Source organism: Lynx rufus, unplaced genomic scaffold (genome assembly GCF_022079265.1).
Source record: "Lynx rufus isolate CCGP_SWC_20201006 ecotype Redwood Valley unplaced genomic scaffold, mLynRuf1.p SCAF_1, whole genome shotgun sequence".
NCBI classification, from domain to species: domain Eukaryota; kingdom Metazoa; phylum Chordata; class Mammalia; order Carnivora; family Felidae; genus Lynx; species Lynx rufus.
This window is the reverse complement of record NW_025814823.1, coordinates 224,095,073-224,120,577: the sequence shown is the minus strand read 5'-3', so window position 1 is coordinate 224,120,577 and position 25,505 is coordinate 224,095,073. Positions and strand designations below refer to the sequence as shown.

Genomic DNA, 25,505 nt, shown 5'->3' with positions numbered 1-25,505 from the left:
TGAATGTATCTCTTTATATCTACCAATGTTGTTTGATGAAGTGTGTGTGTGTGTGTGTGTGTGTGTGTGTGTGTGTGTAGTTGCATGAATATGTCTACAGCAAGTATACATATTCAAGTACTTATTCGTTATGTTTTTCTATATGTTTTCTTTCAAATTATTTTCCTCTATCACATTGATTTTACACCTCCTTAAACAATATTTAAATGATTTTTTTCTTATCTATTTTGACAATATGCATCTTTTGAGTATTTATGTGATTTTATTTCAACATAAATACTAATGTATACTTTGAGTTTACATCATTTTAATTTTCTTTCTATTTTATCCATTATTCTATATTTTTTCTCTTATTTCTTGTTTTTTTTAAAATTGCAAGACCTCTACCTAGCTACTAGAATTTTGTACACTACAACTTGTATCTTATGTTGCCTGTTTTGTGTTAAGAGACCATCTATGTATCAGCAGCAAATATGAGAACTTGTCATTCCAATTTTGAGTTTTACAAACTTCACAGGAATTTCTGGATTATTTTGGAATTACTATTGGTTACAAACGTCACATTTTATTAGGATTATATTTTAGTTTTAAAATAGTCTTTCTAGGGGCACCTGTGTGGCTCAGTCAGTTCAGCATCTGACTCTTGGTTTTGGCTCAGGTAATGACGTCACACTTTCTGAGTTTGGTCCACTAGGACAGAGGAGGACGCTGCTTGGGATTCTCTGTCTCCCTCTCTCTCTACCCCTTGCTGTCACCCACTCTCAACTGTGTGCTTCTCTCTCTCAAAAATAAATAAACATGAAAAAAAATAAAATAGACTTCTAGAATCCTTGAAAATAGCTCCTATATGAAAATTTTATTTTCCCTATATTTTTGTACTGTAAAATATAATCCAGCAGGATAATATCACCTGCAACAATTTGGCAAGTATATGAACTATTTTAAAGTGAACAAATGTTTTCATGAACACAGTTAAGATCAAGAAATAGAAATGTAAACATTGCTGTCTTTAGTATTAAGTATCTCTATTACAATTGCCATTAGCTTGTTGGTTACATGTTCTTTTACTATTTTTATTAGTTAATCTAGAGGTTAGAGCATGCACTGTAGACATACAAAATCTGTTATAAAATCGTAGTTTATCAATTTCTCAAATTTTTTAGGATCCCAAATTTAAGGAGTTTAGAATATTTTAACTTTGTGTGTCTTTCTCACTTATGATCCCTTGTTGCCATGTGTATGATGCATATTTTAAACTCCAGAAAATGTTCTTTTGATTTCTATTCACTCATTGATAACTGAGTTTTTATGAATATATTTACTGATTGATTTTGTCTTGGAGGTTCCTTGTGACTTAAACTTACCAGTATAGTTATTTGCCTGTTTTTAACCAATATAATTCTGAGACTGTGTCTTACAGGATGGGATTTTCACATTTTGTTGTCCTAACTATGAGTTTTTCCTGTCTTTATTTCTGAGGGATATTTTTGGTAGAAAAAAGAATTCATGCCTGTCAGTTATTATTTTGCCACTGTTGGGAATTATCTTTTCATTGTTTTCTGGGTTTTATCTTTCTTGTGGAAAAATTAGCTTTTGGTATTATTCTTTTAAAGTTATCTTTTAGGGGTGCCTGGGTAGCTCAGTCTGTTAAGTGTCCAACTTCGGCTCAGGACATGATCTCATGGTCCATGAGTTCAAGCCCCGCATCAGGCTCTATGCTGACAGCTTAGAGCCTGGAACCTGCTTCATTCTGTCTTCCTCTCTCTCTTTACCCTTCTCCCACTCACACTCTGTCTCTCAAAAGTGAACACAGGTTAAAAAAATTAAAAAAATATATATCTTTTAAAATATTTTTACTTTAAATTAAATTTTCTATTTTTTTTTTTTGGTAGTCACATATTCATATACAGTTCTAAGAAACACAGAGAGATGCTATGTACCCACTTTTCCCAACTAGGAACATCTTACAAAACTAGAGTACAGTATTGGGAATACAGATTCTTATTGTAGTTTTAATTCCTGCTTGCCTAATCTTCACTTCAGGTATGGCTAACCTTCTGTTACCAAGAACTGAGAGTCCACATTCAGTGGCTTTATCTTTTACAATCTAAAATTTCCCCTTGAAAGTTTAACATTTTTCTCATTAATTGTACTTTTATAACGAATGTTAAGAAAACAATTTTAGGATGCGTGCACCCACTTCTGACACAATGAATAGGGTTTAGTAAATAAACCATTATATATCTGTACCATAAAATTCCTTGATGTTTTTGAAATGGTGATATAGACAAACACCTAACTATCTGAAGTGATCATCTTAAAATATTATCTATATATTATATAATATATTAATTACTGTTATATTCTAACATAATATGATTAAAATATAATACATTATATAATCTGTAAGTACTTCAGGATATACTTTTCATCCATTTTGTTCTTATCATATTTTCCAATTTTCTTGTGGTCCATGAACATGGTAAAAAGAGTTGTTCATTTATATATACACAAATACCTTCTCAGGAGGGCATTGATAACATAAGCAATGATTACTTTCGCACAGTATTGATTGGGCCTTATAAAAAAATAGGCAATGTTTCTCAGTAGTATAATTTTAGGACAAGCTTTAAAATGATTTAAAGTAGGTCTGGACAATATAGTTAGAGTCATTCTGGTTTACCAAAGACAATAAAGGGGAACAAATGACTCGGCTGGACCTAGACCCTAGACCTTTTCTATCTGGATTCACCTGTGACAAACTTTAAGGTGTTCCTCATGGAATTCATGCCTCCATGTAATCTCTTCCCCTTGAAGTCTGGATGTGACCTGTGATTCGCCTCTGAGAAACAGATATGGCAAAAATGTTGATATATTATTCACCTGATTGTATTGCACTACATTATATTTTATAAGACTGATTGATAACAGACTTTGCAGATCTCTTCTTACTTGTTTGATGAAGTAAATGGGCTACATTAGGGAAGCCCATGGAGCAAGAACCGGGGGCAACATGTCCAGACTCCAGGTAATACTCAAGAGCTGAGGAAAATCCTGAAGCTCTGAGGTCTGTAGCTGAAAGTAATTAAATTCTTCCAATAACCAGGTCAGCTTAGACGCGATCTCAAGCCTCAGGTAAGATCATGGTCCTGATGGATACCTTGATTCCAGTCTTGGGAAAGACCCTGCAAAGATCCAGCTAAGCCATGAACAGACATCTGACCTACAGAAACTCTGAGGTCATAAATAAGAGTTGTTTTAAGATGCTAAGTTTGTGTACTTTGCTATATAACAGAAAACAAACAAACAAACAAACAAAAACACAAATGTATATCGCCTGCCAGACCTCTGCTTACTTTATGTGCCACAGCCACACTGGTCTCCCTTCAGAATCACAGTGCTCCTTTAGCCTGTTGCCATGCTACATCCGGACTCGCCACCCAGGTTCAAGCTCTTCTTAACTTCCCCCACTGTCTGTACTCCCTTCATACATAGATTCTCTTCATGTGGTTAAACCCTAACATCGTTTGGTACCAATATTACTCAATGGACACACACATGTCACTCCTGCAGGCCCTCCAAAGTAGACCAACAAGTGCCTTCTCTGTAATCTAGGCTCACAGCATCAATAGGACTGGAAAGTTCACAGTTTCCTCCTAATTTAATACAGGGCTTCACCCAAAGCATCCAATATAATTCTATGATGGATATATGCACGAATGAGTTCATTTTTTGAGTAACATTTGGGATCTGGAGAAAATTCATTTTCAAGGATTCTCAAAAAAAAATCTATTGGGTACTTAAAATAAAGCTTTATAAAATTATTTCCACTGAGCCCAAAAATAACACTGAGGGATTTTGAGGATTATATATAAAAATAATAGAAAGAGAGCTGCTTGTTTTTCTTCTATCTCAATGATAGGAAGGAAACAATTAACTTACCTGGCCAGGCTTTGAATTTTCACAGACAACAATATCATATTCCCTGGCAAGTTCAGGTGGATTGTCATTGACATCCAGAACTCTAATACCCACTGTCACATGGCTCAGCAAACCAGGATTGTCTGCAAAACACACAGGGATATATTTAGTATTTCTATGCACACTTTGGAGGCTTGGGTTAAAACAAATCTCCCTAGTATTGTAGCTTGTCGCCATCTCCATATGCTGCAACAGGACTTTTGGCAAAAGACAACTTTATGATGGCACTCTTTGCGAGAACTCATTAACTTACAGAAAAATGAAAAATGAAAAATGAACACCAAGGCATGACATGCATGCTAAAATGATATTTTGTCATATCAAGGAAATTACATGTTATTCAGGAACTGGAGTGGGAGAAAGTTGTCAGAATTCATTGTATGCTGTCAGAGTCTGAGGGATGAACAATTGGTTTCATCATTAATCTAAGAAAAGCATCGCAGTTGGTAAAAAAAAAATACATAATGTTTAAAAAGTTCAGGGTTTCAATCTAAATAAACTTGGGGAAAATAAAAAGTACAATTTCTTTACACAAATGATAATTTTCTTCTTTTGTTGAAAGTGTATTTATTTATTTGAATGAGAGAGAGAAAGAGCATGAGCAGGAAAGGGGCGGAGACAGAGAGAGTATCTTAAGCAGGCTCTGCGCTTTGTGCAAAGTCCAACATGGGGCTCAATCTCATGATTCTGAGATCATGAGCCAAAATCAACAGTTGGATACTTAACCAACTGAGCCACCTGGTGCCCCAGGATAATTTTCTTCTTATAGAAAAAATGCATGCAGTGTGTGATATTAAGTCATATTTGGGGAGAAATAAAGAATAATTTAAATCAGAACTTACCATAGAATTAATATATAACTCTGGTAGATATAAAAATATTATAGTTAATACCCTAAAATATGTCTTAAACATATATTTTTTTAAAAATCTTCCCATTTTTTTAGTAAGTTTATTAATTCTGAAATGGAAGAAAAAGAAAAATTTTTCATTTTATTTACATGTTAGAGCTATAAATGCAGGATTAATAATCAGAAAACTAAATATATATATTTTATTGCTGATATTTGTCATTACCTTTAAAAACTCCAAAATAAAAAAAAATAGACGAATACATGTAAAAAAGGACTATTAAAAAAGACAAAGTCTAGACCTATTTATAAATTATCAAAGCAGAACATGAGAAGGCAGAAACTAACTATATTGGAAAAAAGGGGATATGGATATACATATATAGAGAGAGAAGATACTGAAAATAGTAAGAACATGCATGGAATAAAATGTGCCAGAATTAGCTTTAAAAAGAATAGAAAATTTGAGGAGGAGCACAATAACTAAATAAAATCAAATTTCATTTAAAAATAATTTTTCAGGGGGCGCCTGGGTGGCGCAGTCGGTTAAGCGTCCGACTTCAGCCAGGTCACGATCTCGCGGTCCGTGAGTTCGAGCCCCGCGTCAGGCTCTGGGCTGATGGCTCGGAGCCTGGAGCCTGTTTCCGATTCTGTGTCTCCCTCTCTCTCTGCCCCTCCCCCGTTCATGCTCTGTCTCTCTCTGTCCCAAAAATAAATAAACGTTGAAAAAAAATAATAATTTTTCAGGGTACCTGTGTGGCTCAGTCAGTTAAGAATCCAACTCTTGACTTTGGCCCAGGTCATGATCGCATGGTTCCTGAGTTCAAGCCCCATGTCAGGCTCTGTGCTGACAGCAGAAAGCCTTCTTGGGATTCTCTCTCTTTCCCTTTCTCTATGCCCTTCCCCTGCCTGTGCTCTCTCTCGCGCTCTCTCTCTCTCTCTCAAAATGAACAAGCTTTAATAATAATAATAATAATAATAATAACATTATTACATTATTAACATTAACATTATTAACAATAATTAACATTACTATATTATTATTATTATTATTATTATTATTATTTATTATTATTATTTCTGGGGATCTGAGTGGCTAAGCCTATTAAGCATCCAACTCTTGATTTTGGCTCAAGTCATGATCTCATGGTCTTGAGATCAAGTACTCTGCCAGGCTCCACACTAGGCATGGAGCCTCCTGAAGATTCTTTCTCTCCTTCTCCCTCTGCCCCCTCTCTGTTCCTCTCCCTCTGCCTTTTCTCCCTCTCTCTCTCTGTCAAAATAAAAATAAATATTTTTCTAGGGGTGCCTGGGTGGCTCAGTCCATTAAACATCTGGCCCTTGATTTCGGCTCAGGTGATGATCTCAAGATATATGAGTTGACACACGGCACTGACAGGACAGAGCCTACTTCAGATTCTCTCTCCTTCTCTCTCTGACCCTTCCCCCTCTCAAAAATAAACAAGTGTTAAAAAAAATAATACTTTTTCTAAAGAGAAAAACATCATCTAGATTATTTTACCTAAAATTAAAGAAACAGGCAATTGCAGTCTTACACATCTCTTTCCAGGAAAACGGTGGAAGAAGGAAATACCCTAAAGCTTGTTTTCCATGGCTTGTGAAATGTTGGTATCAATCCCAGACACTCTCACTGATAAGAGATTTTAGGTGTAAACAGCCTAAACAAGACACTGGTGTGTAAAAATTATATATACGTATAATATATACGTGTATAATAATACGTATATATATACACGTATATATATACGTATATATATACATATATACGTATATGTATATATATACGTGTATATACGTATATATACGTGTGTGTGTGTATATATATATATATATATATATATATATATATATATCTGGCAATTTAGTTCCACGCTTGCTTCGTTTAGCATTAAAGGAAAGAAGAAACAAAGGAAGGAAGGAAGGAAGGAAGGAAGGAAGGAAGGAAGGAAGGAAGGAAAATGCAGAGGAAGAAATGAGGAAGGACATTTTAAAAAGCACAAAAATTACTCAAAAAGTTAATGAATTAAAAGAGGAACAAAAAAAACCCCATAATCTCCTCAACACATATGGGAAAACCAAGATTTAGAACACAATATCCATGTATTATAAACACAATGAAACAAACAAAACAAACAAATCACAACAAAAACAAAAAACAAAAACCCTCAGTGAACTAGAAACAGAAATGTGCCCTCTCCAACTGATTAAGAGTGCATTAAACAAATAACAACAACAAAACAACAGTGTACATTATTCTTAATGGTGAAAAACTAACTAGAATTAATTAACAAAGCTATAAGGAAACTAGAAATAAATCTAACAAAGTAAATGAAAGACCTATATGCAAACACTTTATTGAAGTGTTTTATTTAACTTATTTAGACTTCATTAAAGAAGATCTAAAGAAATGAAGAGCTATACCACGTGTGTGGTAGGAAGACAAAAATAACACAAAGAAAACCAACCTTTCCAAATTGATGTGCGTATTGGGGTGCCTGGGTGGCTCAGTTGGTTAAGTGTGGACTTTTGGTTTTAGCTCAGGTCATGATCTCAAGGTTCGTGGGATCAAGCCCCATGTCAGGCTCTGTGCTGATGGCATGGAGCCTGCTTGGGATCCTCTCTCCCTCTCTCTTGGCCCCTCCCCTGGTCTCTCTCTCAAAAGAGTATAAACTTTAACAAAAAGCAAATTGATGTGTATATTCAGTGTAACCTATTGAAAATCCCAATGTTCATAGAATTAAAAGCTGATCCTAAAATTTATAATTACTAAGATTATTCAGTCTTGTATGGAGGAGAACAATAAAGAATCCTTGCTCTACAATTTACGAGGCTTATTATATGATACCAGTGGCTATACTATTGTCACTATGTAAATATCTCTCTTACTTTCTAGATGTCATATCTGATTTTTCTCTTGTATTCTTTTATTTCCCAACTAGGTACTTGTTCACCTTTTAAGAGCAGACCAAAGCAATGTTTTAGAAATCTGAGGCAAGAATAATTTTATTGGCTCTAATCATTAGTATCAGCAGCCTTAATTGTCCCTGCATAAATAGTTCTCTGCTCATTTTCCAAGAAGGCAGAATTAGAAGCAAGCTTAGTGTAGTTAGGGATAAAAACAACTGTTTTGTAGGAGAGGATTCTGGAAAGACTACATCTTGAGAAAAGCCTACAACAAAAGAGTTAGGTGTCTGATTGTTTTCAGCCTTTGCCTTCTCACTGTCCCCACTCTGTCTTGCTCACGACGTCCTCTGGACTGGAATGGCCTTGCACTCATTCCATACCAGAGTTCAGGAAACTCCACTCTTCTAGATGGAAATGGACTCTGTGTTCACCAAACATTGCTTTATTAATTCAATGCATAATTACTATTCCTTTCCTTAATGGTGAAAAACATAGTGTTCAGCAGCAGACAAATGACAGATTGTGTTCTGTGGGGAAGCTGAATGGATTCTAAGCTTAGTGTGGTTGGGACTAATGACCTGTGTGCCCTGCCATGCCACGGCAACCACAGGAGATACTGATGAAAAGATACGAGAAACAGAACGTTGGAGTAAGCTTACTGTCATTACCGATGCATATCGAATAACTGCTGTCTATTTACTAAATGTCGGATGATTTGTAAAAACTGTGCCTTTAATTCCATATAATTAGAGGCTGGAAACACATGATGGTTTTGTAGCCATTTGTAGCCTACCTGCGTACATTCTGGTATTTTCTGCTCAATAATAAAATCAGCTAATTCTAAATTAGCAAACTGGTAGGTGCCTTTGGGTTCCTCTTTCTTATTTCCCATGGCCCTTGAGTTAGTATGTTACCCTTCAAATGACAATAACTGTACCTATAAAATGTGTACATGTTCAAGTGTGTTAGAAGCATTTTTCTCTGGCAAAAATTAGATAATGTTCCTGAAGTTCTTAATGCAACGTTTCTGTTATGCTATTATTACTTTTGTCTTCATGCTTTATTTCTAGAAATTGATGTTTTTAATTGATGTATAATTGACATAGAATATTACATGAGTTTCAGGCGTACATCAAAGTGATTTGGCAATTATATATATTACAAATTGCTCACCAGGATAACTGTAGTTACCATCTGTCATCATACGAAGTTATGATAATATTAGTGGTTACATTCCTCGGGCTTGAATTTTCACTCCTGCGACTTATTTTATAATTGGAAGTTTGTACTTTTTAATCCATTTCACCTATATTGCCTACCCACCCCACCCTGTACACCTTCTTCCTCTCTGGCAACCACCAGCTCTTTCTCTGTATTTAGGAGTCTGTGTCTGTTTTTGCTTGTTTCTTCAATTTTAAGTCTTGTGATGGCAGAGTAAATATACTGGAATCAGACGAATTTAAGTATGAATCCCCTTTTCCAGCACTCTTTAGGCACGTGAAATTTGTAAAGGTATTTATTATTTCTATACCTTGATTACTTAACCTGTTATCCGTTATTTGACTTCCCAAATTGTGTTTCTGAGAAACAATTAACAAAGTCATGTAAATTTTAGAACACTGAGCCTGAGAGAGCAGACCGCACATCTGAATCCTTTCTGAAGATCACAAACAAAACAGAAACAAAACTTACAGCATGCTGGCAATCCTATACATTTGCATTCCAGCAGAAACTACACTATAAAAAATCACCCATGCTTCATGTAATGCCAATATAAATGCAACTCCATGAGCAGAATGCCCTCCATGAAGATAGGGATTCAGTGAAAGTATTGGAGTAGGATATTTCAATGCAATTGCAAACTTGATACTATGATTTTTAGAGAATTTTCCATGACTTGAGGAACAATCCATTCTATCCAGTGAGTTTATTTGAAAAGTCTGATACGTGCATGCCACTCTGATTAGTTCACTGATAGAATGGACCATCCTTTTGCATTTTTAAGGGGGTGAGCAATGAAAGGATAATAAATTTTTCCTCATCAGATACAATCAGAATATGAAAGTGGTTCGTTAATTACAGCAAATCCGTTAACATACGACATCATTAATGAAAATCATATGTATATGTTTCAAATATTTGTATTAAAATATCTGAATATCTAATCATTCACCGATCTCTAAACTGTGAGGTACAGATAAGGCCTTATCTCTGAGCATAGGTCTGCTGCTTGGGGTTCAACTTCACCATTCTTGAAAGAAATCCCACTCACTGCAGCATTTATGGGCTCCAAATTTATTCCAAGTGAAGGAAGCACATGAAAATATGTTCAAAGAAGTTTTAAGCACAGCAGCATTATAATGAAACTCCCTGAAATTTTATAATAGTCTTATTTTTCTCCAAAATGACAACTCTTTGTTGTTGTTGTTGTTGTTGTTGTTGTTGTTGTTAGTTAAAATCACTTTTATCAAGTCTTAGGAAAACTTAAGCTTGAATTACACAAATCCTGATTCCATTATGCACATATCTGACATCACTTGGTATAATAATTTAAATAAATGAAATAATTACAAAGACAAGTTTATCAGGATTTGAAATAGAAATTCAGGAAGTAAACTTTGGATTTTGGCCAGGATATAGCAAATGATACCAGACTAACCTGCTTATATAGAGGCTATAGAACTGAAAATATAGAACTGAAAATAGACAATGAAGAACTATGCTTCCTGAGAGAAGAGAAAGGCCTAAGCTCCCAAGATCTCCTCCAGCTTTGATATTACATTCATCATAACCACATGGGATATAGTCCAGGGAGGAAAGGCTAGTTGTTTAACATTCAAAAATCAATGAATATCATTCACCACACACACATAATTATTTCAATAGATGCAGAAAAGAGATAACAAAACATAACACCTGTATTTGATTTTAAGAAGGAAAAAAAAAAACACTCAGGAGATTAAGAAGAGAAGAGGTTTCCTCAACCTGAATAATTGTATAACAAAACCTACAATTGTCGTACTTATAAGGGAAAGATTGAATCTTTTTTAATGTTTTCTTTATTTTTAAGACAGAGAGAGACAGAGCATGGGTGGGGAAGGGGCAGAGAGAGGGAGACACAGAATCTGAAACAGGATCCAGGCTCTGAGCTGTCAGCACAGAGCCCCACTTGGGGCTCGAACTCACGAGCTGTGAGATCATGACCTAAGCCAAAGTCGGACGCTCAACCTACTGAGGTACCGGGACTCCCTGAAAGATGAATGTTTTAACTTAAGGATCAGAGGAAACGAAAAATGGCAGGGATACATCCTGCAGCAATTCTCCTGAGAATCATGTGAAAGCAATTAGACAGAAAAAGAAATAAATGTTATGTCAATTGCAAAGTGAGAAACAAATCTATATTTCACAGATGAACATCCGTGTAGAAAAGACCAACTAACCTACACGAAGCTACTGCCACTAGCTTATATTTATTTCTATAACAATTAAAATAAACATTTAAACAAATACCAAATTTATATAATGTGAAAAAATATAACCACATAAAATATGCTCTATATATGCATGCTAAAACCTATAAATATTGGTCACATAAATTTAAAATACGTAGAGGTGCCCGAGTGGCTCAGTCAGTTAAGCGTCTGACTCTGGCTCAGGTCATGATCTCACAGTCCGTGAGTTCAAGTCCAACATTGGGCTCTGTGCTGACAGCTCGGAGCCTGGAGGCTGCTTCAGATTTTGTGTCTCCCTCTCTCTCTGCCCCTCCCCTGCTCATGCTCATGCTCTCTCTCTCTCTCTCTCTCTCTCTCTCAAGAAATAAATAAACATTAAAAATTTTTCTTTTAAATAAAAAAAATAACTTAGATAACTAGAAACATACATTATGTTCATAGATAAAAGGCTCAATAATTTTGAGATATCCATTCTCCTAAACTTGAACTACAGATTCAATGCAATATGAATAAAAATTCTAGCTTATATTGTTGAAGAATTGATAAGCTGATTCTAAAACTTACCTGAAAAAGAAAATGTCCTAAGTTAGCCCAAACAATTTTGAAAAAAGAAGAAAGATGCTGAACGTACTTTCTGATTTTAAGTGTTGCTAAATAGCCACAATAATCAAGACCATGGTATTAGCATAAGACTATATATGTGTGTGTGTGTGTTTTATATTACATTATATTATATCATATCATTATCTGCTGATATGATTAATGGTACATACAAAAGAGAGTCCAGAAATTAATCAAAACATTAATGGCCAGCTATTAGTGGACAAAATTAACAGATTATTTATTTTATTATTTTTTAATGTTTACTTTTGAGAGAGAGAGAGAGAGACTAAGCATGAGCAGGGGAGGAGCAGAGAGAGAGGGAGACACAGAATCTGAAGCCAGCTCCAGGCTCTGATCTGTCAGCACAGAACTCAACGTGAGGCTCGAACCCATAAACCATAAGATCATGACCTGAGCTGAAGTCAGACGCTTAACTGACTGAACCACACAGGCACCCTGACACAATTATTAAATAGAGAAATAAAAGCATTTATAACAAATAGTCGATCAAGTGGAAACTCATATTTGAAGTAAATTAAACTTGACCCTTACATCTTAGACTTTTATTTTTATGTTTATTTATTTTTGAGAGACAGAGAGGGTGCATGTGAGCAGGGGAGAGGCAGAGAGAGAGGAGGAGAGAGAAGGAATCCCAAGCAGTCTCTGTGCTGCCAGTGCAAAACCCAACAGTGCAGAGTTCCAGGGGCTGGAACTCACTCACAAACTGTGAAATCATGGCCTGAGCCGAAAACAAGAGTCAGACATTTAACCAACTAAGCCACTCAGGCGCCCCAACCCTTACATCTTATCATATATATAAAATACTACTCAAAGTAAACCACCGAACAAAATATAAAACCTTAAATTTAAATATATAAGAACAGATAGGTTAATATTTTGTTACCTTGTGTTTAGTAAAGAATTCCCTAAAGTATGTTCAGGTTCATAGAAAGATATTAAAACATCTTTTCTTAAGTGTTTCCAATTTCAAGTAACACACAAGCTGAGACTTTAGGACAGTTAATATAATTTTGGAACTGAATGCAAACATATTTTAGGGTGGAATTTGTCTGCATTAAACAAAATACTAAGTAAGAACTTTAACTCATATATTAAAGAAGCATAATAAATTCTGGGTCAATCATATGTATTTATTATAAACATGTTAAACATTCTCTTTGAAAAACATTTGAGAATACTTCGAAGAATATATTATATGCTCCTGGTATGTGCACCAATTACATATACTGAGAAGATTTATATTTACAATAGGAAACATGTACAGGATATGTTATATCAGCAGTATCAATAATACATGAAGCTATAAAAACTGAAAACGATCAAAATGCATTGGACTTTTTAAGCACAGATTAAAAAAGATTTATTTTTTCATCATAGTAAAGACAAAAAAACAAAAACAAACAAACAAACAAACAAACAAACAAAAAACTTCGGCTGTATTTCTTTACCTGGATGGATCTCATAGTAGCACTGATTAAAAAAAAAAGTTAATATAATATTAACCCATTTATAATATATAATATCCATGTACCAAAGATATAGTTATATACATAAATATGGAAATATAAATGTCCAAAACATATTTGGTAAAACTATAAAGAAAAGAAAGGGACGAAATAATACAAAATTCAATATTGATGAGCTCTGGTTGGAATAAAGAAGGATGTAATAGTGTATTTCAAGCTTATTGCTTTGAGGATGTAATAGTGTACTACAAGCTTATTGCTTTGAGGTAAGGGCTCTTAAATTGGTGTTCAATTTATTATTTAAACTGATTACATACTTGATATATCAATATATTTGATATATATTATAATTCTAATTGGAAAACATTTGGTACAATTACTTAAATTTATTCAAATATTAACAGAGATAGATGTGTGTATACATAACGTACACATGCCCCACATATGTATACACATTTTCATTCATTATATCAAGTTATGTTTTAATTTCTAACTAAAGACAATTTTCATAGTTTAGTTATCAATGTCTCTCTTATGAGTTGTGAAATTTGTGCTTTTATAAAACTTTCTCTATTCCAAAGTCTTAGTGTGTTAACCAACATTTCAAGTTTCATTTTTGTCTTCTACATACTAGAATTACTTATTTTGATTCGTTGTGAAGTAGATAAGTTTACTTTCATTTCGCGAGCCAGATTCATAATTGTGTCTTCATCTGTTTGTTCAAGTGTCCATCCATTCTCCCTACTGACTGGCACGCAACCCAGCCTTGTAGCACTTGACTGTGTGGTTCTTAGAAAATATAGCTTGTGTCAACACAGGTTTTAAGTTGCTCTGTGGTTTAGTATGTCATTGATTGTTACTATATTTTGCTCTGTGTGCTTGAAAATTATATTTGTTCTTTAAATTTACTCATTGGCAGATAATCAAATATCAAGTGCTTTTATTTTGTTCCATGAAACACTTTTATAATTACTGCCTTTTTTGGTCTACTTCATAAAACATGTCTGAGAGAGGTCTATTAACTGTTTCCTGTAAGATTATGTTTTATTTACTTTAAAGATAGTTTATTAGGCTCATAGAAGTTTCAAATTATTATATCACTCTGATGAAATATACTATATGTTAGTATGGCAAGACCTTCTCATCATCATGATAGCTTTTTGTTTTAAAGTATATTTTGTTTAACACTAACAGTTCTAATACTAACAGTTTTGCCAGATTTCTTTTGCTTAGAATTATCTTTTTATTACTGTATTCTTTTATTTTAAAACTATCCACACCTTTATATTTCATATGAGCCTATTATAAGTACCATAAAGATGATTTTCTTACTTTGCTTCAGTATGTTTTGCTTTTTTTTTAAACAGGAGAGTTTATTATAATTATACCACTTTGGTTACTAATATATATTTTTACCACTTTATTGTGTGCTTCAAACTTGTCCTAATATTTTGTCTTTATCCCTTCTAATATTATCCTCCAGCATATTGTTTAAGGTTTTATCCTTGTTATGTCCTCTCTGTAATTTTAAATATGTATACTAAATTTCTTTTCTTTTTTAACTCAGAAATATTAACATGCTTGGGTATCTCTGGAAAATATAAGAACAATCAACATCTTTACTCTTTTTCTAAATACTGTAGTAACCTTAAAAAAAATTAAATATTTATTTATTTTTGAGACAGAGACAGAGCATGAATGGATGAAGGGCAGAGAGCCAGAATCCAAAGCAGGCTCCAGGCTCTGAGCTGTCAGCACAGAGCCCGACGTGGGGCTCGAACCCATGGACTGTGAGATCACGACCTGAGCTGAAGTCGGACACTCAACTGACTGAGCCACTCAGGCGTCCCCATAATAACTTTTTTTGTTTGTTTATTTTGAGAGAGAGAGAGAGTGCACTTGTGTGGGGGTGGGGCCGAGAGAGAGGAGAGAGACAGAACCCCAAGCAGGCTCCACACTGACTGTGGAGCCCAACACGGGGCTCGATATCATCATCTGAGATCATGAGGTCATGACCTGAGCCAAAATAAAGAGTTGGACACTTAACCAACTGAGCCACCCAGGGAACCCCACCATTGTAATAACTTTTAAATGTTTCAATTTGGATCAAGTTTCTCACAAGTTTATACCTGTAAGTAATGACGATAATGTTGAGAAGATGATGATGATACTTATGGGTTTGTTAATCTATCAAATTTGACGTTTTGTTATTACAAAGAAAGGTGTCCTCATGTGTACCATTTCCTTTGTCATCGTTCCTTATTGAATCTTAAACTGTCCTTTTGAGATAATTTTATTTCTTTTTAATAAATTCTTTAATAGCAGTGTAAACTTTCTCACGTTGGTTGTTTGAAATTTTTCCTGTATTACGCATTTTCCGTTTCTATTGTCACAGAGTTATTGAGGCCAAGGTGATCTAAAATGATTTGTAAGAAGTATCATATACTCAATTTTCTAATGGGTAGAACTTTCACATTTTCATCCCCCTGACCCAGAACTAAAGTGAAAACTGAAGATACACATTACCTCTATCCTGTACTCCGCAGGGCATGTGTGTGTGTGTGTGTGTGTGTGTGTGTGTGTGTGTGTGTGTGTGTATCTATTTTGGGTCACTCATTATGAGTGCCATGTTTTGGAACCTTACTTTATTTGGGAATATTTATATTCCTTACAAGAGAGCTACATGGTATTATTTATTTAAAAGGGATATTCAAGTAGCTCTCTAGATAATAGATTAAAAGAGGCTAGGGTTAAGTGCAAAATACCATTCAGGAAGCTATTGGAGTATTCCAGCTGAGGGCTGATTCTTATTTGGACAGGGATGGGAAAGAGCAAAATGTGATGAAGTGGTTGACTTATGCATACTTTTTAAAGTATAGCTGATGGAAGTTTCTGGTGAGTTGGATGTATAGCATGAGAGAAAAAGAGGAGTCAAATATGACACTGAGTGATTTCCATAAGCAATCTGGACTATAGCCGTCACTATTGTGATAGTTAATTCCCTGGAGGAGTGGATTTAGAGAGAAATTGGATTTTGAGCAAAATATTTACTTGGAGCATTCTGAGTTTGAGATCTCCTAGAGGAGTTATTAAGCGTCTAATATGGATTTCAAGGGAAAAGTGGATGTGTATTTCCATTTGAGAGTCATCTACATGTAGGTGTTATGCAAATCCACTAGACTGAATGATATTACATGGGCAATAACTCCAGGTAAATCCGAGGTTTGAAAATCAGAATGCCCCACCATTCAATGAATGGAGAGATGAGGAGGAACTATGAAGCACACTGAGATAGAAGAACGAGCAAAGGCAGAAAAGCATCTGGAGAATTCTGAGTCCATAAGCCAAAGAAAGAGCCTGTGTCTTGAAACAGTTGTCAGTTGTACCAAATGTTGCCGCTTTGCTGAACAAACGGAGGACAGAATTATACTTTATAGTTTGGAATATGGAGGACAGGTATAATTTTGGTGAAGTCATAGAGGCAAGTCTTTGTAGAGTGGATTTGAAAGAGCCTGGGAACAGAGAATTCAGGGTGTGAATATAGGCAACCCTTTCAAGGAGTTTATCAGGAAAGGGAACACTAAAGTTGTATCTGGAGAGAAACACTAGATCGAGGTAGGTTTTCAGTTTTTGTTTGAGTAAGTTTTATTTTCAGATACAATATAAAGCCTATTTTTGATGACAGAGGAATTGTGTATCAGACAGGGGCAAATGAAGATGTGGGGAGGAAATAATTCACAGTGCATAGACTGAGGGTGAACAAGAAAGGTCAGGATTTCAGGCGTACATGGAGGGGTGGTCATAAGCCTGGAATGGAGTGTTCACTCCCAGTAACCTGAAGGGAGATAGATTTAAGGAAACTAAGGACCACAGTATTAGTTAGGTTGTTAGACATGATGGCAGCATGCTGTGGAAACCCTTTCTTGATTGTTATTATTGAATAAGAATTAGAGAAGCAAGATTATCTGAGGTATGCAAGGAACCTGGCAAAAGTTTTGGAAATTTGAGGAGCAAGGAGAACTACAAAATAAATATCTAGCACTGCTGTACAGAATTGTTTCAGTGATCCAAGTTCCTTTGGAATGAAGAAATTTGTTCTAATGCTTCTAAAATTTGATACTGATATTGGGATAGTGCAATGTCTAAGAATTCAAATGTATCAACATTTGAATAGATGCAAGATGTAAGAATAGAATAGAATATATATCATAATTTCCTCACTAAAATTCTCCCCATGGGTAGAACTCAAGAGGTTTGAATGGAATTGCCTACAAGTAAAGATCAAAAATGGGCCTGGAAGGTCCTGAGCTAATGTGAATAACCCCACACATTTTGCCATAATTCACCTCCTTATGGGCACATATTATGTATTAAATACAATTTTTTAGAAAAAAGTCAATGGTGGTTAGTTGAAACCTAATGGGAACAATATTTTTAATGGACATCTGAAGGGATAATTTATCTCTGGATATGAATGAGGATGAGTGCAACCCAATTTAAGGTAGCATTCATTCTGTTACCATATTGAAAGTTAGCATAGTACTTGGTGCTTGTTACTATAAATTGACAGTAAAGCAAACATGAAATAAAAAGGAATGCAGAAAAGGGAAAAATATATCAATACAGAGAAATAAAGACAGGGACCCGATCAACATAACTCTGAAGCCTAATTTACCTGTGAAGTTTAAGGTATGTGGGCCGATACATTTCTTTTAAATCTTAGAATAAATTGAATTAATTTTACATATTTTGTAGTTCTCTGTTCCATGGCAACAGGTAACTAATATGCAGACATATACATGCATAAACATATATTTCATGGAAGTATTTTATTGTATTACTTTTGATCATTAGTTAAAGCAAACCAATTTGTTTGGTGTTCTTCCTTTTATGTGCTAAGGAAAAAGTGTCAAATAAGATCCTTTTGTGTGTTAGGTGAAATTACCAATACGGACACACTTGTGAAAGGCGAATTTCATATATCAAAATAAGCACACTGACAATAGCAAAATAATATGTAGAACCTCGAGAGACTTTAACCACCCACTCTTCAGTAATGGAATTTTGTATTGCTTCATGCTGCTGCTAACAAAATTTTATTTCAGATTAAAAAGCAACAAGGATGAATTAATAAAATCTAAATTTAACTTCCATCACCCAAAGTTACAATTGGATTAAATTTGAAATTTGTAGATCCTAATCTTTGAATATGTTTGCACAAAAATTGAAAAAAAAAACTAAAAAGATTGAATAAATACAGTAAAACGTTGGATTGTGAGTATACTTGTTCTGTGAGTATTCTGCAAGATGAGTAAACATTTCTAGTAAATTTTAACTTGATAAATGATCAATGTCTTGCAATATGAGTAGTACACGATGCTGAATATCACATGATCACAACTGAGCCAATGGTTCTTCTCTCTCTCTCTCTCTCTCTCTCGCTCCCTCCCTCCCTCCCTCCCTGCAGGATTGTGGGTGATTGTCTTCCATGTTCAGATGCTTGTTCTCAGGCCGCAGTGTTTGACACAAAACAGTGACTTTTCAGAACGCTGGAAGGAGCCCACAACTGGCACTAGTATATTTTTTGTCGCTTCGAAGCATCTATGGACAGTCCTTTGCTTTTCCATCCAAGAGGAAGCTGAGGAATGGAGCTTCTTCTAGGACTTCTTGTCCTAGTAAGTTGCTTCTTTCTAGGACAGGCTGCCTGCGGATATAGACCCTTTCTTCTGCTGCCTTATTGCCATTTACATTAAATACAGTATATGACAAAAAAGAGTTTATTAATAAAGTCAACATCCATGTGAGCATATACAATGGCCTCCATGAAGAAAAAGATTCCAGTGAGTAAATAGACAGCAGTGATTCCATTAGTAATCATGAAAGTTGTCCTACACAATAACCCTCTTCTCTTGTCTCACATCAGCCATGAAGGTTTTCAAAGGTAAGTGCAGGTTAATTTACTTATTTCTCTTTATATTTTGTATTTTCTTTTTTAAAATTTGTTTTAATGTTTATTTATTTTTGAGACAGAGACAGAGTGTGAGCAGGAGAGGGACAGAGAAAGAGGGCGACACAGAATCCGAAGCAGGCTCCAGGCTATGAGCTGTCAGCACAGAGCCCAATGTGGGGCTGAAACTCAGACTGCGAGATCATGACCTGAGGGGAAGAGGGATGCTTAACCAACTGAGACACCCAGGCATCCCTATAGTTTGTATTTTCTTTATTATTTTGTATTATATTAGAGTATTATGATCATGTTTATATGAGTATTTTTGAGTTGTGGAATGAATCATCTGAGTTTCCATTATTTCTTATGGGGAATTGGCTTTGATATACAAGTGCTCTGGATTACAAGCATGTTTCTGGAACAAATTATGCTCGCAAACCAAGGTTTTACTGTAAACAGCATGTAAACTTTGGTTTCTGGACTGTTATGAACATAATTTGTTTAGAGAAATCAAACAGCTGAGGTGAATAGTGTGACAATGCAAAAAACAAACAACGTTATTGTTTTAACTTGTGAACTCTGGTTAAGAGCGGAACCTTTTGGACTCATCAGAAGTATATATTACAGTAGCACATCCCTGGATTTTGCTAACAGCTATCAGCAAGGAATGAACAATAGGGGGTCCCATTTTGGTGTATTGATCAGGTGGAATAAACTCTCATATTCAGGGCACAGAATAAGGACAAATAGGATATTTAAGGCAAAATGGGACATATATATATAGTTTAGTTACCACAATGAAGTGTTTTGCAATTAAAGTAGATCCAGAAATGAAGGACAAACAATATTCATGTATTTAATACAGCTTGATGTGTCAGGAAATATTCTTAATATTTGTGAATACTATGATAAACAAAGATAAACTAGACCTGATTCCTAGATTTGAGATGTTCACAATCTAGTAGAGGTGAAAAGTATTACAATAAAATATGATAAATGTTATACTTAAATCCAATAAGTGATAAGTGCTCTATGAAGGCAGGCACCAAGTGAGAGCATAGGAGGAACTGTAAAATCTGCCTGAGAAGTTGAGCAAGGTTTCACAGATGCTGTGACATATGAACTAGTTCTTAAAAGTAAATAGATGTTTGTAAAGCAGAACAAAAGGGGAAGAAGGCATTGGCAGAGGAACGGATTATAAAATTATTGAAAGAACATGAGGATCTGTGATTAAAAGTGCCATAGACAATTTTTCTGAGAATGAAGCTGAGAACAGACAGGGCTGAGTTTTATAAAGAAAAGCCACACATGTTCTATGCAGCGTTAGTTTCTTAGGCACACAGGGCATGTGTATGTACTGATGCCTTTGGGATTAGTCCTAAATGCAGCTATGACATAAGTTAAATTGTGATTGGAAGGAAGCAATGTTTCTTAAAATCAATTTACATTAGAATTGCATAAGTCATGAGGGCACCTGGGTGGCTCAGTCAGCGGTGGTTGAGTGTCTCCTCTTGATTTCAGCTCATGTCATGATCCCAGGGCCCTGGGACAGAGCCCAAGGTGAGCATGAAACCTACTTAAGATTTCCTCTCTCTCTCCCTGTGCCTCTCCCCAGTGCTCCCTCTCTCTCTTTTTAAAATAAACTTAAAAAAAGAAAGAAAGAAAGAAAGAAAGAAAGAAAGAAAGAAAGAAAGAAAGAAAGAACCGCATAAACCAGTTGGTTCTATAATAAGCATGGGTGAAAACTACCTAGGGAGCCTGATAAAACCCTAGATACTGGACTACAATAAGTCTCTAATTCATGGTGTGCCCAGATAATTGGTCAGACAGTATTCTGTTTGTTTCTATGAGGGTGATTTTAAATTAACATTGAAATTGGTAGACTTAAGTAAAGCTGATTGTTCTTCATAATGTGAGTCAGCCAGGCCTTATCCAATCAGTTAAAGACCTTTAAAGAAGGAAAGGCTGACCCTCCCTTGAATAAGAGAAAATTCTCTTGCCTGATTGCCTTTAAACTGAGGTAAAGACTATTCCTGGTTTTGGCTTTTAGACTTGACCTGGGACATTGGCTCTGAAGATTTTGGATTTCCCAGCCTCCATAACTGCCAATTCCTTATAATAAATCTCCTTATTGGTTCTGAATCCTTCTGGTCTTGAATCCTACTGGTTCTGTTCCTCTATAGAACCCTGACTGATACAGGCACAGCTGGACACAGAAGGCAGGCTAACCTTTACTCATCCTTCATCTCAAGACTGAATCCATGCATTTTCCTTCTCTATGAAACCTTTGCTAATTCCCCGAGAGAGCTTAAGCTACCATGACTTTATGTTTCCTAACCCCTAAAAACCTTATGGCCACAGTGATTTTCCATAATGCAATTACATATTTATCTTGTCTTCTGCATGAGATTCTTGAATTCCTCAAAAGTGAAGTAGGGTCCTCAATGTCTTTAGTGCCTAACATATGACAAGCTTAGCAAGTATCATTTATTAATACATCTGGAGTGAGTTAATTAATATGTATTTTAGGATAGAAATGATAAATTATACCATACCAAAGTACTAGAGTTCTTGCGAAGAAAGGAGAAAAATCAAGTGAAAATATGACCAAGAAAGCAAGGAGAGATCAGAAATGAAAAGTATTAGCTGGATTTTGCTATTACTAAGTTAAGACCATAATACCAGGTTCTGAAGAGTAGTGGGGACAAGCACATGCATTATCTTGAGTTTAGGCATAAACAAGGAAATGTAGGAAAACAGTAGCTATTTAGTGGAGAAAAATATATTAAGAATGATTTATTGAGGGCCCACTACTGCCACTATTCTAATAGGGAGTCACATAAGGGGAAGAGTAGGTCATGGCATGCAAGTTTGAAACAATATTTACTCTTTAGTAGAAGGAACAAGCTTTCATCTTTTTTCAGGTATTTTAGGGTCGTCATAGGCAGAATTCTAAAGATGGCAGCATGAGATTCCTGTTTCTTGGTTATTCAACCAAACATGAGTCTAGGTAAGGCTGTGTAAGGGTTTTGTTGATGTTGTTCAAGTCCCAATTCAGTTAACTTTAGAATAAAGGGATTATCTGGGTGGGCCTGACCCAATCAGGTGAACTCCTTTGAAAACAGTCTTTCTCCAGCTGGTAGCAAAAGAGAAAGTCAAAGAGATTCAAAACATGAAAAGGACTCAATACACTGTTGCTCCTTTGAAGAAGGTAAGGACCACATGAGAAAGAATGCAGGCAGTCTCGAGAAGAAATCTGCCCTCGCTGAGGATGGGAAGAAAATGGAAACCTCATAACTACATCCTAAGCAAGTAGACTCTGGCAACAAGAAGAATGAGATTAAAGCAGATTCTTCCCCAGCCTCCCGATAAGAACCCATCCCAGCTGACACCTGACTTGAGTCTTACTGGACCCTATACAAAGAATCTAGTGGAACCCTCCTGGACCTCTGACCTATGGAAATCATGTGATTATTTGCTACCCAAAAATAGAAATGCAATGGAAACGACTAAATAGCTATATTATGGATCATATGAATGGAAGGAATTGTTACTTGTACAGAAATATTCCACGTATTAGTGAGAAAGTACTCTTCTCCAAGAACTGTGATATGTGATGAGAATACAACTCTTTCTATTTCTCTAATCAAAGACAGCTTATTGCATTTATCTAATTCTTAGTGTCTTCTTTAAAATCATGGAGATAATCGGGGTGCCTGGGTGGCTCAGTTGGTTGAGTGTCCAACTTCGGCTCGGGTCATGATCCTGCAGTTTGTGAGTTCGAGCCCCGCGTCGGGCTCTGGGCTGACAGCTCAGAGCCTGGAGCCTACTCCAGATTCTGTGTCCCCCTCTCTCTCAGCCCCTCCCCCGCTCTTGTTCTGTCTCTCTCTCTCTCTAAAATCATGGACACAGTCTTATGTCACAGAATGCATTTTTAAAATAAATAATAAAATAAACCTCAATCAGTGAAAATATCTGTCCAAAACTTGATGCAATGAACATCAGCTTCCCTAAAGGGCCATGTTAGAAAGAGCAGAGCTCTCAGAACCAAACTATCTGGATTCATATTTTGTATGAGTCTCAATTTCCTTATCTATAAAGTGAAAATAATGCCTGTCCTCTCTATTTCAGCGATTTTTGTTAGGATGATGTGTCTGTGAAAGTTGACCATACAAAAGCAAGATATCTTTTAGCTATATTTAGCAGCAGTGGGGAAGGTTTTATGGACCAGACTCATGCTTTCTGCCTTTACCATGTGACTGGGCAGCTGAGTTGACCTAGAACCGAAGAAGAAAAGAGAGCAGAATCGAACACCATGTAAATAAGAGCTGCATGGCATTTGGACCCTACTTACATGTTCAGAGACCCACATGCATTTTTATGCCACCCTATACTCTCACACTGATCCCTGAGCAAGTGGCCCGTTCAGCTGAAGAAAGGGATTCTTTCTATTTTTTATGTTTTTCTGTGCACAGACGTGGTTTGCTCTCACATACTCTTAAATCCTAAATCCTGGTGCACTGCTTCATCTGCCCAGAAGGGGCATCTTTCTCTTACTTGCACAACACTTAAGGTAGGCTAAACAAAAAACAAAACACACACACACACACACACACACACACACACATATATATATTATATATATAAGCTTCTAGGGGCACCTGGGTGTCTCAGTCGCTTAAGCCTCTGATTTGATTTTGGCTCAAGTCATGATCTCAAGGTCATGAGATTGAGCCTCACGTTGGCTCTGTGCTGAGCATGGGGCCTGCCTGACAGACTCTCTCTCTTTCTCTCTCTCTCTTTCTCTCCCTCTCTCCCTCTGCCCTTCCTCCCACTCACACAACTCTCTCTCTCTCCAAAATTTAAAACAAAACAAACAAACAAAAAGAACTTCTAAATGTCATTCCATAGAGCACTAAGCTCTTCCAAAACTTATATTAAGAAGATGTTTAGAAACCTGATTTCATTTCTGCAAAAGACAATGTCAAACAAATGAGTAAACAACAGACAAACTGGGAGAAAATATTTGTAAAATGCACATCTGATGAAGATCCCTTAAAGTTTACTTATAAGAAAACAAAACCTGATTAAAAAATGGGCCAAGGACCTTAACAGACCCCTCATCAAAGAAGACATACAGAGGGCAAATGAATGTATGAAAAGATGTTCCACATATATGTCATCAGAGAAATATAAATTAAAGCAACAATGAGATACCACTACGAACCTGACAAAAACTGGCCCAAATCCAGAAACACTGACAACAGCAAATGCTGATGAGGATGTAGACCAACAGGAACTCTCATTCATTGTTGGTGGCAATGCAAAATGGCGCAGCCACTTTGGAAAATAGTTTGTCAGTTTCTTACAAACCACATACACCCTTACCATATGATCCAGTAAATTCACTCCTTGGTAACTACCCAAAGAAATGGAAAACTTTTGTCCGTACAAAAACCTACAAATAAGTGTTTATACTGTAGTGGCTTTGTTCATGATTGCAAAAACTTGGAAACAATCAAGGTGTCCTTCAGTACCTGAATTGATACACAAACTGTGGTACATCCAGACAATGGAATGCTATTGAGTATTAAAAAGAAATGAGCTATCAAGCCATGAAAAGACATGGCAGATCCTTAAGTGTGCCTATATTACTGAGGGAAAAAGCCAATCTGAAAAGGCACCTTACTGTATGATTCAAACTCTATGACATTCCAGAAGAGGAAAAACTAAGGAGCCAATAAAAAGATCAGTGGTTACCAAAATCAGAGTAAGTAGAGATGGATAAGCAGTATACATGGGGTTTTAGTGTAGTGACAATACTACGTATGATACTATAATAATGAATACGTGCCATCATACCTTTGTCTAAACCCAGGGAATACCAAGAACGAAACACGTTAAACTATAGACTTTGCGTGATTATGACGTGTCAATGTAGGTTCATCAGTTGTGACAAATGTATCACACTGGCGGAGGATGCTGATAATGAAGGATGTCATACATGTGTAGATGTGGGGTCTATTTGGGAAATCTCTGTCCCTACCTCTCAATGTTGCTGTGGACCTACAACTGCTCTACCAAAAAATAAAGCCTTACAAAAATCCAGTTTATAAAAAGCATCGAGTACATTTCCGAAACAGAATATATTAGTAAATAGTTTGGTAATGTGGCTGAATTTAAGGTTACTGTTTACGAACAACTGTAAATGGAAGGGCCCCCAGTGATATTTAATAAGGCACTTATGACAAGTAACCAGT

At 35.8% G+C, this 25,505-nt stretch overlaps 1 protein-coding gene across 2 annotated transcripts in view; it reads right to left on the bottom strand.

The window, feature by feature from the left end:
* Window positions 1-25,505, bottom strand: part of CDH18 (cadherin 18) — a 343,377-nt gene that overhangs the window by 33,547 nt on the left and 284,325 nt on the right. For both annotated transcript variants that reach the window (XM_047074386.1, XM_047074393.1), the window contains exon 8: window positions 3,943-4,064. In XM_047074386.1, coding sequence (XP_046930342.1) covers window positions 3,943-4,064 — 122 coding nt within the window. The remainder of the gene's footprint in view (window positions 1-3,942; window positions 4,065-25,505) is intronic.